The sequence below is a fragment of the Microtus oregoni genome, unplaced genomic scaffold (assembly GCF_018167655.1).
Source record: "Microtus oregoni isolate MIOR12 unplaced genomic scaffold, Mior012 000044F_ref0000062, whole genome shotgun sequence".
NCBI lineage: Eukaryota > Metazoa > Chordata > Mammalia > Rodentia > Cricetidae > Microtus > Microtus oregoni.
This window is the reverse complement of record NW_024543218.1, coordinates 16,480,293-16,496,561: the sequence shown is the minus strand read 5'-3', so window position 1 is coordinate 16,496,561 and position 16,269 is coordinate 16,480,293. Positions and strand designations below refer to the sequence as shown.

Genomic DNA, 16,269 nt, shown 5'->3' with positions numbered 1-16,269 from the left:
TATACATTAATGTTCTGCCTGTATGTGTATGTACCATGTATATGCTTGTCACCTGTGTATATCAGAAAAGGGCATCAAGTCTACTGGCATTGGAGTTAGGGTTGTTGTGATCTGCCATGTGTGTGCTGCAAATCAAACCTGAGAGGGCTCCTAATTGCTAACCCATTTCCATGGCTCTCTGGATTTTTTAAAATATCAATTTTTATTTTGTGTATATGAGTCTTTTGCCTACATGTGTGAATATGTACCACATACATGCCTTGTGCCTGCAGAGACAAGAAGAGAATGTTGAATACCCTGGAAGTGGAATTACAGGTGGTTGTGAGCTCTCTAATGTGGGTACTAGGAACAAAACCTGGGTCTCTGTAAGATCAGCAAGTACTTCTAACTACTGAGCCATCGCTCCAGTCCCTCAAGTGGCTTCTTACACCAGTGTCTTTCTACTTCAAAGTAGCCAAAAGTTACTGTTAAGATATTTGTCCAACAGTTGAAATACCTACCAATGTGGAAAACCATGATCAAAACAATTTATAATACTTCAATTTTCAATCAGAGCTGATTTATTTTTATTTTCATAGTTTTGGTTTTGTGATATAGAGGCTCACTAGCTATCTTGAAACTCACTAGGTAGCCAAGGGTCACTTTAAACTGTGTCATTCTTCTGACTCAGAAATGTTGGGTTATAGCTGTGAGCTATCATGCCCAGCCAAAGACTGATGTGAGATTCTATTCTATATACCATTGGTTAATAAAGAACCTGCTTTGGGTCTATCAAAGGACAGAATAGAGTAAGGTAGGAATTCCAAGCCAAGACAGGGAAGAAAGTAGGTGGAGTCACTGAGAACCCATGTAGCTCCTGAAGGAGACAAATGCCTAGGAACTTTACTCCATATGCCATAGCCACATAGTGATTCCCAGATTAATAGAAATGGGTTAATTTAAGATGTAAGAGCTAGCTAGCATGACGCCTAATTATTGCCCAAGCAGTGTTTTAATTAATACAGTCTTTGTGATTATTTTGGGTCTGGGCAGCTGGGAATGAACGACCAGTCTCTGCCTACAAAAGACTGAATACTTCTAATGTTTTAGAGAATATATAATACCAGAAACATTTTTTCAGCCGAGTATATTGTCATTGAAAGGCTTATTATGAAGTAATAGAAAATAGACTTAAATTTGAGTATTTTTATGCTGGCAGGAAAAGTTAATTTTAAATTGTACTGTTTTATAATGTATTAAGATGTGCAACATACTGTTAAGAGATCTCTCTATAGTAAAGTGGTTACTGTCATAAAAAGTTAATACTAACCATTTCACACAATTACCCATTTTTCCTCCAGTGGTAAGAATGGCTGAATCTATTTACTTAGCAAAATCCTGAATACAGGGCTGAATATTGTTTAGTGGTAGAGCATTTACATGCCTTGAATATGTGAGGCCTGAGGATTGATCTCTAGCACCACAAGAAAGAATGGGAAGGAAGAGGTCAGGAAAGAAGAATGTTAGTTCTGAGACCACTTCCTATTGACTGTGTGATGCACCTTATACCTTTGGTCTTTGTACTTCTTCATCCTCCATAGTTTGTATTTTGCTGTAATATCATACAACATTCAATATAAGTGACAAAGAGGGTGTTGCCCACGCATGTGTGTGTGCGCACTGGGAGCTGGAGATACTTAAGTGATGATACTGAATGAGAAAATCCTTATTTTATTTTCCAGGTGCTGGCGAATCCGGGAAAAGTACTATTGTGAAGCAAATGAAGTAAGTAGATGGAGGTATTAGACATGTTTGTACATCTCTGAGTGACTTCTGTACAGGAAGTAAGCCTGTTTTCCTCTGCTCTCCTCAGAATCATCCACGAAGCTGGTTACTCAGAAGAAGAGTGTAAACAGTACAAGGCCGTGGTCTACAGTAACACCATCCAGTCCATCATTGCCATCATCAGGGCCATGGGGAGGTTGAAGATAGACTTCGGAGACTCTGCTCGGGCAGTAAGTCAGTGGCTTTGTTGGAGCTGGTCTGAGGACTATCTTGTCGGTAAAGCATGAGACTCTGAGTCTCATGGTGGTGGGTTTGGGCACCACGTTGTGGGCCATTATGTCTGGGACCAGCCTGGACATAAACCATTTCTTATATCAGAGTGGAGATGTGGGAATGAAAACACAACTCACTCAACTATTTTGGGAGGAAGTTTTGGTGATCCTTGAAGAAATCCTGAGTTCACATCCTAAAAATCACCCACATTTATTATCCAAACAACTTGTACTTCAAAATGTAAATTGAGGGGGGGAGATTCTTTAGCATTCTGTTTCCTAGGTAGCAAGGGGAAAGACTTAGGTCATGTCTATAGCTATGCTTGTTTTGTCACGGCCATGTGATGGAGGAAGGTCATTGGTTAAATAAAAAGAAACTGCTTGGCCCTCATTGGTTAGAAGATAGGTGGGAGGAGTAAACAGAACAGAACGCTGGGAGGAAGAGGAAGTGAGCTCAGTCTCCACGGCTCTCCTCTCGGGAGCAGACGCCTCAGAGACACGCCATGCTCCGCTCTCCCCGGCAGACTCACGCGATGAAGCAAGCCGCCATGTTAGACATGCTGAATCTTTCCCGGTAAGACCAGTGCTCACAGATTATTAGAGATGGGTTGATCGGGATGTGAGAATTAGCCTGTAAGGGCTAGGGCTAAAGGGCCAAGCAGTGTTTAAATGAATACAGTTTGTGTGTTGTTATTTTGGAGCATAAGCTAGCCAGGCTGCCGGGGTGCTGGGGACGCAGCCCCACCGCTCATAATACTACAGCCATGCACATGCCCATTTTGTCACATAAAAAAACACCTCTTCCCCAGCCAACCTCCTAAATTACAATAGAAGGAGCAGAACGACATTAGCATATCCTGACTACTTGCTTTAGATGGCATCAGGTTCTTTCAGTATCAAAAGGCTAGGCGACCACCTTCTGTGTGGCAGGTGCAAACTGTGCCTTGTAGCTCTCTCAACATTCCCTGACCACCAGACAATGTAGGAATATGGGCCTATATAATATAATTCAGCCCCTACAGGGATAGTTCTGTAGCTGCATAACTGAGGCCAGACAGCTACTGGGGAGGCTTTACACAAGAAGTCAAAAGGACAGGCGTGAGTCATGGAGCCTTGGAAGTCAGTACAAGAAGAGCACAGATGTGTACTCTTCAGCCTTGCTGCTGTTTCTCCTGTCTTATCCAGACTGTCCAGGAATCACTGAAGTATTTTCTACACATCAGGTACATTAGAGTCTTAGGACCCTTTTGTCAATCCTACAAAACACCTGAGCAAACCCACATAAAGTGGGGACAAATTGCTTTTGGCTCACATCTTCAAAGGTTTCAGTCCATGGTTGGCTGGTTCCACGGCTGTGGTCTTTAGCCAAGCTGAAACAGCAGGGTGGGGAATGTGTGATGGAACGGTGGGTCACGTCATGGTAGACAGGAAGTAGACAGAGACAGGAAGTAGACAGAGACAGGAAGTAGACAGAGACAGGAAGTAGACAGAGACAGGAAGTAGACAGAGACAGGAAGTAGACAGAGACAGGAAGTAGACAGAGACAGGAAGTAGACAGAGACAGGAAGGGGCCAGGGACACGATGTGACCTGAATCCGCCAGCCAGGCCCCAGTTCTAATTGCCCGTTGACCTCTGAAATTGCCAGTGGTTTGATTTACTGATGATGTTATCACTCACCCCACCACCAATTCAGACATTTCTCAATCGCCCGTGAGCCAGGGCTACACATTTAACACACGGACATTAGCAACCCTGTTATATCCAGACCACGACATGTTAGATGCTTCTGTGTCCAGTACTCATTCTGTGCCGTCACCACAACGAAACTCTCAAGAGATAATTAGCTTAAAAAGACGGAAGATTTATTTTGACCCACGAGTTTAGATATTTCAGTCTAGCACTGGGGAGGCTGAGGCAGGAGGACTGCTGCAATGACCTCCAAGCTGGACCACTTGGGTTAGCCTGGGCTACACAGCAGGAAAACAAGACATTTGAGCACTGAAATGATTTAGTGATTTGTTCTTGGGCCTAGACTAAAACAATGATAACTGAACTTTGAATAATGGGATCATTATCTGAGATTGCTTATCTTTGGAACAGAAAAATACTGGCTACTTAAAGATATGAATCAGAGTTTCAGAGCTCAACAGGACTTCAGCAGACAAGCCAGTGCCTGGTAGAGCAGCCGGGAGGCAGGAGGTTACATGGCAGGACTGCCACAGGCTCTGAGGGCAGTAGGCACAGTGTTGGTCCAGGTGCTGGGCTGGACTCCCTCCTTTGAACTCCAACGTGCTTTCGGTTTGGTGGAAAAGAGCCTGGGCCATTCCACAGGGCACATTTTTCTCCTTCTTTCTCTCCATTTGAGACTTCATCTGTCTGGTTCAGGGTTGTTGCTTGTCTTTTTGTCCATGTACCACTGAATGGAAAGTCTGCCATTTTTGCCCCATGGATGAACCTCAACAATATTATGAAAGATGAAAAAGTACTGTCTGGTTTTACATATATGATAATCAAAACTAAATATAGAAGTCAAGTATCAAAGAGAAAAGCAAGCAATTGTTAGTAGGGGTTTAGGGTAGAGTGGAAGGAAATGAAGGTGTGTGGTTGGAAGTCTGCAAAGTAGCAGACATATAAGGCAAAGAAATATAGAGAGAAAATGTCCAGTTTGGGGGCTTTGGTCATGATCATTTTAAATAATGTATTTTTCATTTATTCAATACATTCAGGACATTTGTTAGTGGAATAAATGATAAATGCATATATTACAGAGTGAATGATTAGTAGATGAGATAAGATATTATCAACTCTTATTTTGGGAAAGAAAATTTAGAAGAATATTATGAATTCTTAAAAATTATTTTGAGATGTTCTTGGAAATATCAGCAACAGTACCTTTTTAATCTCCGTTTAAAAGAATGGCACAGATGGAGTCCACATTGAGATTAAGGAGAAAAAGTAAACAGAAATCATACTTTATACCAATTCCAATTATGGCAATTTAAAACTTAGCAAATTCATTTCTGTAAGTGAGGTCTAGTGCCTCATGCTTCTTATCCTAGCACTTGGGAGAACTGAGGAAGGAGAATTGTCATAACTTTGAGCTCAGAAACCTACATCGTAAATTCCAGACTAATCTGGGTTGCAAAGAGAAACCTCATCTTTGAAAACCAAACCAAACTCAGCAACAATCCACACTCACCGCACTGTGAAGCAGATCTTCCTGTGGTTGCAAGAAAAGATGCTTCAAATCTCTGCTGGGAGAGCAGGCAGGGGCAATGCAGGCAACTTCATGAGAAGGCATTTGATTTTCATGCGTTTCTCTGTAGGAATTCTTTTTTTTTTTTCAAACTCTTTTTTTTTTTAATACGCTTTTTTGCTTAGCCTTAGCTCTGGTTTATGGCTGTCTCCCGCAGCTGTGGGACCTGTGTGTGTATCCACTCTGCTCAGCTCCCTACTGCACCCAGCAGTTGTTCCTTTCTGCTCTCTGTCCATTATCTCTGATGCTCACAGCCTTCCTCGGTTACCGCTTCACACACAGGGTGTGTTCTCCCAGGGTCTATCGCCGTTCCAGCTGTCCTGTATTTCAGGCTGCCTTGCGTCTGCATAGAATTTAAACCACTGCAAGGCCCTTGCAACTGCTCTCAGGGCTATAAAGATGAATTAAATAGAGCCACCCCTGAGGACGACACACCTGAGCTGAATATTGTACAATGAGTCAGACATTTATAGAGAAAAATGAAGAAAAGACAGTCTACAACCAAGGAATAGTGTATTCAAAGGCACTTTGAAAATTCCCTTTTCAGAAGTAGCCATCCCCGCCGGGCGGTGGTGGCGCACGCCTTTAATCCCAGCACTTGGGAGGCAGAGGCAGGCGGATCTCTGTGAGTTCGAGACCAGCATGGTCTACAAGAGCTAGTTCCAGGACAGGCTCCAAAACCACAGAGAAACCCTGTCTCGAAAAAAAAAAAAAAAAAAAAAACGAAAAGAAAAAAAAAACAGAAGTAGCCATCCCTGTGAATGTTATAAGCTAAGAGAAAAATAGATGTTAATTCTGCTAAGGACCACAGATCTGCTTCACACGTGAAGGAAGAGTGGATAATCCTCGGTAACAAGACCTTCGTCTCTGTTTGTTTTCTGAGGGCCACACTGACTTAAATTTTACCAGTGTTCTAATTTTGAGCAGTTTACAAATGGGGAAGATTATCAGGGTCACCTTTTCATTTTTCTTTGGCATTGATCAAAGATGAGAATGTTTTATATTATTTTATTTGTGTCTCCACCATGGATTCCTCTAAATGTTCTCATTTTTGTTAAATTGGTTGTTTTTGCAGCAGGTTTCTTTTAATATTAGAGACATTCACCCTTCATCTGTTGGAAATATTTTCTTCTTTTTTAAAGATTTTTGTTTGCTTGCTTGGTTTTTTTGTTTGTTTGTTGGCAATTAATTCTAACAATCCTGTCTTGCTCTTGATATAAAGACAATATTCCCAATTACTCTGATTACTGCTGTTCTTGTTTAGCCAGGGTCTCATGTATCCTAGAATGACATCAAATCCAATGTAGATCTTAAGATGGTCTTAAACTTGAGAGTGTGTGTTTGTGCATGTGTGTGTGGTGTGTGTTCCCATGTGTGTGTGTGTGTGTATGTGTGCAACTGTGTGTGTTCCTGTGCATTTTGTGTCCAAAAAGAAGTCCACGTCCTCTTTTGTCTCCCCTATTGTTCTCACTTTATTTTTTGGTACAGAAGCTCCCACTGAACCTGGAGTTTATTAATTCAGCCTGGTTGGCTATCCAGGGCGTTCCAGGACTCCTCCCATCTCAGTCTCCCCAAACTAGGATTAGAGATGCCATGCCTGGCTTCTTACCTGGGTGATGGAGACCCGAGTTAGGTACACATGCTTGTGTGTAGGCTCTTACTGTTTGACCCATCCTCTCAACCTGAAAATTACAAGTTCTATGATACCACATGTTTGTATCCACCTACTTGCGGGTGTTTCCTATTAAATAAGGTCTAAAAATGTCATATGATTTGACTCCTGCCTGACGTCCATTCACCAATGACTTGGGAATACTACTTTTAACAGTCAGTTGGTTGTGAGTATAGACTCTTCTTTCCCCCTGCTGATGTAACTTTGTTTCTTTCCCAGACAAGCCACCAATTATGTCACTCAATGCCTCTAATCTTGTTTTATTATATTGGAATGGGAAAAAATAAGAACATCTACCTCATAGGATTTTTAAAAAGATAACATCAGAACTGATTGTTTATAACATTCTTTGGACATAGCAGATCTCAATGAATTGTTAATTTTGATATCTATAATTGTACTGATATTGTTGACAGATTCACAGGGTGTTAGTTTGCTTTGCTTCACAGATGGATTGGCACCTAGTAGGTTTGATCACACTGCCTCATTCATTTCTCAGACATTAAGACCAGTATGCATTTCTGTTTCAAATGGACTTGAGAATTAATTTCTCTAATTCTGTTGAAATGAAACAAATGCTAAAAAAGCCTGCTTGTTTTTGTTGGGAGTATATCTTTGTAATTAAATAATGAATTAGAGTATAATTACATGATTTCCCTTTCCCTCTCTGCCCTCCCTTATTCCCTAATTCAGGACTCCTTTTTTAACCATGTTGTTACATATACACATAAATGAATAAACATATATTTATTATATAAATAATATGTATTCATATATAACATGGGGTAAGAGGGCTATGCTTATGGGAGATAATCTCACCCTCTCTCAGCCATTGTTCATTGCTTATCACTCCTCATCTAGGAGTGGGGCCCCGTGAGATTTCCCCCATCTGCATTGAGATTATATCTTAATATGCAGTTTGCTTCTTGAGAAGTGAGGGGAAAAGGAATAGACTTTTCAGAAGTTATGACCAATGTATGGTAATTTCTACAAATAGCAGGTTTGTACACAGTATATACATTGGCTATTTTAGGCAAGGTCAGGCATGTTCAGACTGATATGACCACAGCTCACATTATATATTTTAATTGTGAAAAATTATTGTTGGTGGATGTTTCTTTCCCACCAACAGCTCCCAAATAAATACAGAGAGGCTTAATATTAATTATAAATGCTCTACCAATAGCTCAGGCTTGTTCTAGCTAACTAGATTTTAATTTAGCCCATATTTATCTATGATCTTTCCCATGGCTTGGAACCTTTCCTCAGTATGGCATGTCCATTCCATTTTGCTTTTCTTTGTGTATCCTCGCTACTCCAGACTCTGCCTTTCTTCTTCCCAGCATCCATTTAATCTGGGTCTTCCGCCCAATCTCTTCCTGCCCAGCTATAGGCCAGTCAGTTCTTTATTAACCCTTGAAAGTAATACATATTCACAGTGTTCAGAAGGATTATTCCACAGCAAATAATTCTCAAGATTGACATAGTACAGTTAAATTTATGGCTGCTGTCTCTTTAAATCTTTCTCAGAGTGAGGGTGGTCCATCTATGCATACTGAAGCATTGATAATTTAGATTATTATGTGGTAGGAAGCTTTGTGTAGAACTGTTAACATATAATAGGCCCTTGTTACTCTAATTAGAGCAATGGTCTAGCCTACAGTAAAATACACAGAATGAGGCCAGGCAGAAAGCATGTTTATATGGATTCATAGTGATTGGCAGAGAATGTTTGCTAAGATAGCTTTGAAGATAGGAAGTTTTATTTATATATCATTGGACTTTATTTTTCTAGTAGTATTAGATCTGAAATAAATTGGTAATGAATCTAAACTATTATTACAGCTTTATTATTATATAGGATTTTATTATTATTTATATTATATTATTATGTATGTATTCTAGGATGTTTATTATTATAAACATAGCTAATAATTTCACTCATGCCTTATGCTATGAGGAACCCTGAGCCTGCCCAAGGTCCACTAAGCATCTTCTTGACCAGCCTCAGTTTGCCCTAAGAAGATGGTCACTTTTCTCCTTGAATACTTGTGTGGTTTGTTTTCATCAGCTTGTTGCTTACTCTATGTCTGTCTGCCTGATTTGCAAGATGGCTGTTGGGGAATATTTAACAGTTCACCTTGGCAGCAATCTGAGTATAAATTGTGTGTGTGTGTGTGTGTGTGTGTGTGTATATAAAAAATATATATATTTACCCAAGGCAGCCAAAGTTAAGGGAATTGCCTGCTTTGTGGTGGTTAGTGAGTCCTAGCTCAGTGTAATGCGAATTCTTTCAGGTGTGTGGTTTTCCACACCCTTACTTGCTATGTATTATTTTCTGTTGTGGCTTGTGCCCTGTTTGCTTACCCACTGTTTGCTGGTTTGTAAGTCCATTTGCATTAGCCTTTTGTTCCCCAATAGTAATTAGTAACTAGTTTCTTATGTTTTGTTTATTATCCTTCATCTCATTTTTTTTCATTATTTAAACTCCCTACAGTATTATTTCTGCTATGTTTTATATAGAACATCTTCAGTTGACCAAGGATTTACCAAATATTTATGCCCACTTTAAAGGTTCTGCAAGGCAGTGAATTTTGGTATCTTTGTTTGTTCCTTAGTCCCTCCGAAAACTTCTGTTGGATGAACACAATATTCCATATCTATGCTTCCATATTAATAACTTATTAGCTACTAGTATGGATAGTATAAGCTGTGTTTACTTTCCTATTTATAGCTTGTTACCTATCAGTGTTTGCAGAGAAGCACATACTTTTACAATGATTCATTCTATCATACAAGCTTATGTTGGTTATTTTATCTTCTTGGCTTGTATTAAATTCAGACTGTTCCACATACTGTAGGTTTTTAATAGCCAGTAATTTCTACTCTTTCTGAATCTCATTTCTTCAAAATGTCCCTGATGCATTTTTCCTCGCTGGGCCTGCTGGATGAGCACCGGAGGTATTCGCAGTAGTGGTCCACTTTATGTTAGAGCAGAGAGGTGAGGAGCTCGGAGTTGTGTGTGTTTCCATCTGAGGATGACAGGAAAATTTGAAGGGTAATGTGTTCTTCCAGCATAGGCTATGTCCTTGTGTCAGTTTATGTTTAATTATCATGTCTTTCTGGGTTTCTGTTGACTTCTGAACATCCACATGAAAAGCAAAAATGACAGTACATTTTATTTTTATGAATTTGGATATATTTATTGTCATAAACATGAATAAAATTATTTTTGGTAATATCAGTAATTTCCTTTCCTAATACAATGAAGCTTATGATCCCTCATCAATTCACTGAAATTTAGCAAAAAATTTTGCCATCTTAAATGGAATTAAAATTAACTTATTTTTTATTTTTTTTTTAGACTTACCTCAAAATTTACCCTTTTAAATACTGTGGCGAAAGAAAATGACTGACGAATTTTTTGTCATTTTTACTTGTGATTGTAGAGAAAATATATTTAGTTTCATGCTCCTTAAAGCAACCCTTCATCATCTGAGGTTGCCACTGAGCCACAGAGTGTCAAACACACTGAAGCCTTTGTTTGCCCGATTAAGGTTCTTCAGAACTTTTTATTTATTATTTATTTATGAATATTTGTTATTCTTTGTGTATATGTGTATTGTTTGTATATATATTTATATGTGTATTGTTTATATATATTATTTGTATATATATGTGTGTGTATACATGTAGTGTATATACATATATATATATAGCAACATATTTATAGGAATGTAGTAGGTTACACATAAGCTATCATTGTGTGATTTCCAATATCACTGACAAATATTATAAATGATGTAAGCTCTGGGACAAGGGATGTCCATTCATATGTCAGACCTGATGGCCCAAAGTTATCCTTACAAGCTTCAGTTCAGAGCTATCACTGCTTTTCATCTAGTTTATCATATTGTTCATCTTGTATTTCAGACGGGTCTTTTGATGCTCGGTGTGCAAAGATTACTGGCATTTTGTCTTCTCTGTCATGATTACTTTAAAAGCCTCCCCTGGGGATTTCATATTTCAGATTGCTTTGACTACTAAAGAGTGTTTGAGCTTCTGAATGAATCCCGATGTGTTTGGCCCTGAGAGTGCATTGTTGCTGCTCTGTACCCAATAGGAAATATACACTTTTTGTGCCTTTTGTGATCCTTAGCATGTCAAAAGTGAACCATCCTGGTCCTTCAAAGTGTTCCCCATCCTGGATAGAGGCTTCTGAATCTTGTAGAGAATAAGATAGTTTCACATAAAATGCACAGCCCAGCCCAGTGTTTAGCTACCCCTGGCTAAGCCTGTGTCGTCTCCCTAATACAGTACTGAAGTGGCTTCTTTATGAACTCCAAAGCTCAGTTATGAGCTAGGATTTACCCTCTCAGATCACATTTCAATTGGCTTATTTCCATGTTCATGTCCATTCTGTCTTTAAAAAGAAAAATTAATTTGTTTAATATTTATTTCTATGTGTGTGGGCATTATATACATAAACTGTGCCCCACATGCTGCTTGCCGCGCTATCTAGTATGTGGAGTGTGGTCTGGTCTGGACACGGTAGGGAGACTGGAAATCAAACTAAGTCTAGCTCTGAGCTGTGCCCTCCAGCCCTTCTTTGCTTTCAGCACCATTTCAGGCTCCTGTAAACTGCTTCAGGCTTACCTCACTCCAGCCCTCTCTTCTGTGTCGCCGTGCCTTTTACCTCTTACCGCATGTGTTCCTGTCGATGCCGACAAATGATTCTGAGTTTTGTTTTATGTACATTTTGCATATACTCCACTTGTTCCAGAGTGGAGTATAAACACTGTCATTGTCCTACAGTTTTGTTTTCTTGCTTTAGAGAAGAAAAGGACTTATTTTATTAGACAAATATTTTATATTTCTAGGCAATTATTTCAGACAATAAGGACTTGCTGATTGTTTTTTGTACTGATTTATGTGATTTGAGGCAAATCGCTTGGGTTGTGCAACACAGAAGGTTAGGTAGACATCTTCCTATAGTGCTTTCTGCTCAAATCCATTAGTTTTTCCTGTGACAGGGTTTCACTGTAATTTAGACTGACTTTGCACACACTATGCAACCCAGGCTGGCCTAGTACTGAAGATGCTCCTGTATCAGAAGCCTGAGTACCAGGACTACAGTTGTCCACCATCACACCATGCCAGGCTTCCAGTTACTTTAGGGGAAGAAGCTCCTTGACATTTTGTGAAGAAGAGAGTTTCCTTTTTCTTTTTTTTTTTTAATGCTAGTTTTACTGTGTAGTTTGGGAGTTTGCAATTCGATGTTATGGAATCCACAGGATAATAGCGTAGTTACTACAGGAAAGTGAATTGACATGTCCTGTATCTCACATTTAGGGGAGTGGCTAACATGAGCTTAATTAACATAATCCTAATAAAATGCAATTTATATGTTTAGTTTAGGTGCTGTGCAATTGCTCCTCGTACTACCTAATCTCAAACTGCTTTTTGCTGCTTATCCTTTGAAGAACACTTCCTGTTGCTTCACCCACTTCCTTTCCCCTGGTGGGGGGGGGGGCACATTTTAATTTTCTACCTCTGCACATTCGGCCAACATTTTCTTCTGACTTGGAGGATTCTGACTTAAGTCGAATAAGGCAGACATGGAAAGAAAGGGATCGCGTGGTCTCACTGACGTGTGCAGTCTAAAAACGGAAGAGACATTTGAGTGCCTCGGGAGGGAAGTGCAGTTTATAAATACAGCGTCTAAAGTTCCTTACGTGTTTTCTTTAGGGCCTCTTCCTAGAAAGTATGCAAGAAAGGGCCTCGACCCGATGATATAACCTGGAGGGTCTTGTTCTCTTCTGCCAAAGCTTCACAATCATTGACGAGAGATCGCATAATTGGAGTGCAGTTTTAAAAACTACTTAAGTATTTTTCTAAGCAAAATCACGTTTTCTGTGGTTCGGTAAATAAAATCGGCAGGTTGTTTGTGCATAGGTTATTACGTGGAAGGTGGGTGGCCTTATTGCTCCTGGAGCTAGGTCCAAGGTACCCAAGCGTGGCTGCAGTCTGAGGGACTGCTGTACTAAGGACGTGTGCATGTTGCTGGCTTGCACACAGTTCTCTTGTGGTTTACTAAGGAAGAAAACATATGCTTGGATAATGTGTTCCCATGCCGAGAAACTTAATTAGTTTCTATGATGAGTTCCAGCTGAAAAGAAAATGTTTCATGAATTAGCGGTAGGAGGAGTTTGTATCGTCAGCTTGTCTGTTCCACAAGCCTGTCTTGAGACATATTTCTTCCTTATACTTCGTCGTCTGTCTGTAAGACTCAGCTGCAATGCTTTCATCCCCCAGTAGTGGTGGGCGATTAGTTCAAGGAAGCCCAGCAAATACTAACATCTGAAGGTGATCAAGTTTATTTATAATTTGGCTTCCAGATGTGGTGGTCCCCTTCTGTAGTATCCATACTTGGCAGTGAGGCAGGAGCATCCCCAGTTCAAGGCTAGTCAGGACTGTGTAGTAAACACCTACTTTAGAAAAGCCAAAAGTGTATTTATATGTAATCTACAGAAATCCTACCTGTGTATATTAAATCATTTTTAGGTTGCTGTTAATAATAACCTGATCATATAGGCTAATAGATTTTATACAGCATTTTGCATAGAATAGTGATAAGAATAACAAAATATTAAAGCCTCTATACATCCCCAGTAGGTGCTTTTCAAATACCTTCAACCTGAAGATTGGAGAGCCAGATGTAGCTAGGAAGAATGGCCCTTGGGAATAGCAGTGTTTTTTTTTCCACCCCCCACTAAACAAAACCACACATCTCAAGCTAAAAATAACCCGAGTAAAGTAGTAACTTGTGACACCAAGGTTTCCTTTTTAGACAGTTTCTCCCTAAAGTCTCCACTCTGCCACCAGGGATGGTAATTACTACCCACACTCGGAGCTCAGAACTTGAATATGTGTCTGGTCTTAGCAAAGATGTGCTACACTACAGCCCAGATGTGGAAGACTCCTTGAAACGGGAGCTTATTCTGCCTGGCGCATGGCTGTGTAAGGCAGCCTGGATCACACCCAGAGGCTCCTCCCCTGTTTCTCTTTGGCCACAGTGACTACGAGTGGTTGGTTATTTGTGGTTCGGTAACTGTTAGCAGCTTCATCTCCAACGCAGAACCAGGCCCCCTTTATATCCAGTCTTCTTTCTCTTAGAGCTTGGTGTGTGTTGTCCTCACGTGGATTGTGGGTGTATCTACTCCAAAGCCTGCAGATGTCTGTCCTTATGCCTGGGTTAACAGACCCTGCTCCTAGCTTCTCTCTCCCTGATTATCAGTATGTGTACATAGTGAGAATCTGTGAAACCATTGTTGCTTTCGCCACATTGATTTCTCTCTTCCCTGACAATATTTTGCATCTGTAAACTGTATCAAAATGCTAACACTTAATTAGATTGTGCTTTAGGTAGTCTTTAATGATGCTGTGCTTCTTTGATTAAAAGTCTCTGGAGAAGAATGACTTTCTGAATCATCCATCTTTTTTGTTTTAAATGAGCTTCAGTCGACAGCATTCTGTCAGTGGATAGCAGAGGTCTCTTCACAGGCCATGATTAGTTATTCTTATTGCTCCAGGTGCTTAAATAGCTGCCACCTGGACCACCAAGCAGAGGCTTGTGACATCTGTTTATCACTTTGTTTTGCATAAGCCAACTTTGCAAGTGGTGCTTTAGATAGAGAAACGTTGTGGCCCTTTATAAAAACCACGAAGGAAACTCACAATTGCATTTTTTCTTCTTGCTCATCTCTCCATCTGGATCTTTTAACTCTAACACCTCTGGTTCCGTCGAATGTGCAGGATGACGCTCGCCAACTCTTCGTGCTCGCTGGGGCTGCAGAAGAAGGCTTCATGACGGCAGAGCTTGCCGGAGTCATAAAGAGATTGTGGAAAGACAGCGGTGTGCAAGCCTGCTTCAACAGATCCCGGGAGTACCAGCTGAATGATTCTGCTGCATAGTAAGTAGCCATAGCTTAAACTCAAAACCCAGCTTTAATGAATCATCTTACAGCTTTAATGAATCATGCTAACAAATCCATCTCCAGGTCATTTGTTCTGGAGAACTGCCTGGCACGTTCTTATACTCATGATTTCTGAGTGATAATATTTGAATGCTTTCTCTGTCATGTGTGTGTATATGTTTGTGGTAGCAATGCTGCTATTACCCATGTTTCCGAAAAGCATCTTTCATGTTTAATCTCTAATTAGAACTGTATAGAAGAGGGTTTTCTCCAATTTACCTCCTAGAATGTCACTGAAACTTCAAAAACTCACTCTGCTTTTCTCAGAGGACTGATCTGGCTCTTATACACCCTCCTCCTCTTCCTAAGTTCTCCGTGCCTTAGAGAGGGTGGTGTCAATGTCTTGTTTAGGTTGGAGACCTCAGACATCTTTTCCTCTCTTCCTCTTAGACATCGTCGAGTCTCAATGTTCACCATCAATTACCGTAGAAAGAGGCTTCTCTGGTTAAGACTGAGAGTAGCTTTTGTCTGTGAGCATAAACATAGATATTTAGAAAGTAGCTTTATGTTATATCAATTTAGTAACTATAGTTGGGCCTACGACTTCCCCAGACAAAGGTTGTTAGTGGGATTCTCAGCTGTGGCGCAGGTCTGAAATAAGATCAGACAGCAGATGATTACCTCTGTGAGAGCGGTGCCACTGTTGAAAGATGGGAACGTCTTGCTTGGCAGCTTGGATGTTGGAATCATAGGGTTCACCAGCCCTGTGGTGTCTTCTCTCCCTCAGCAGCTGCATAGCACCTTTGGGACACTTGCCTCCAGGGAAGAAATTGTTCTAACTTGCTTCTTCTATATCTTAAGCTGGAGTGTGTGGCACCTTTAACAGTAGTGTCTTATTCTTTAATTGTGATGGGCAACTAAGGCCACTGACAAGAGCCTATGTTGTTTTGGGGGACTCGATGTTTGTAGAGCTGTTGAATCTGAGAACAGAACAGTGAAATAGAGGGCTAGAAGGAAAGAACATCCCACCCAGTGTTTGCTGAGCTTGCTTACCACCGCCTCCACAATTAAGTCCTGTGAGGTCTTCAGCGGAGGCCAAAGTATAGACCCAAGCATGGCGTTATACAAAAAGTGTAAGTTAGAGTTTTAAGAAACAGCTCATGATGGTTTTCAGTTTAGGCATTTTTAAGCCACCTTCCTTTGAATTTCTATAACCAGAAAACAAATTTGAACAGGTACTAAAAGATTTGTGAGTAACTATGTGACATAGAGGCTTAAACTGGTTGTTTTATTGATCATAAAGACCCTTGAAGACTTCAGGGCACTGC

General features: G+C 40.3%; 1 protein-coding gene across 1 annotated transcript in view; it reads left to right on the top strand.

Moving 5' to 3' along the window:
- The window catches only part of LOC121434752 (guanine nucleotide-binding protein G(i) subunit alpha-1), an 84,531-nt gene that overhangs the window by 49,810 nt on the left and 18,452 nt on the right, over window positions 1-16,269 (top strand). The window contains exons 2-4 of the mRNA XM_041633706.1: window positions 1,722-1,764; window positions 1,853-1,994; window positions 14,781-14,938. Coding sequence (XP_041489640.1) covers window positions 1,722-1,764; window positions 1,853-1,994; window positions 14,781-14,938 — 343 coding nt within the window. The remainder of the gene's footprint in view (window positions 1-1,721; window positions 1,765-1,852; window positions 1,995-14,780; window positions 14,939-16,269) is intronic.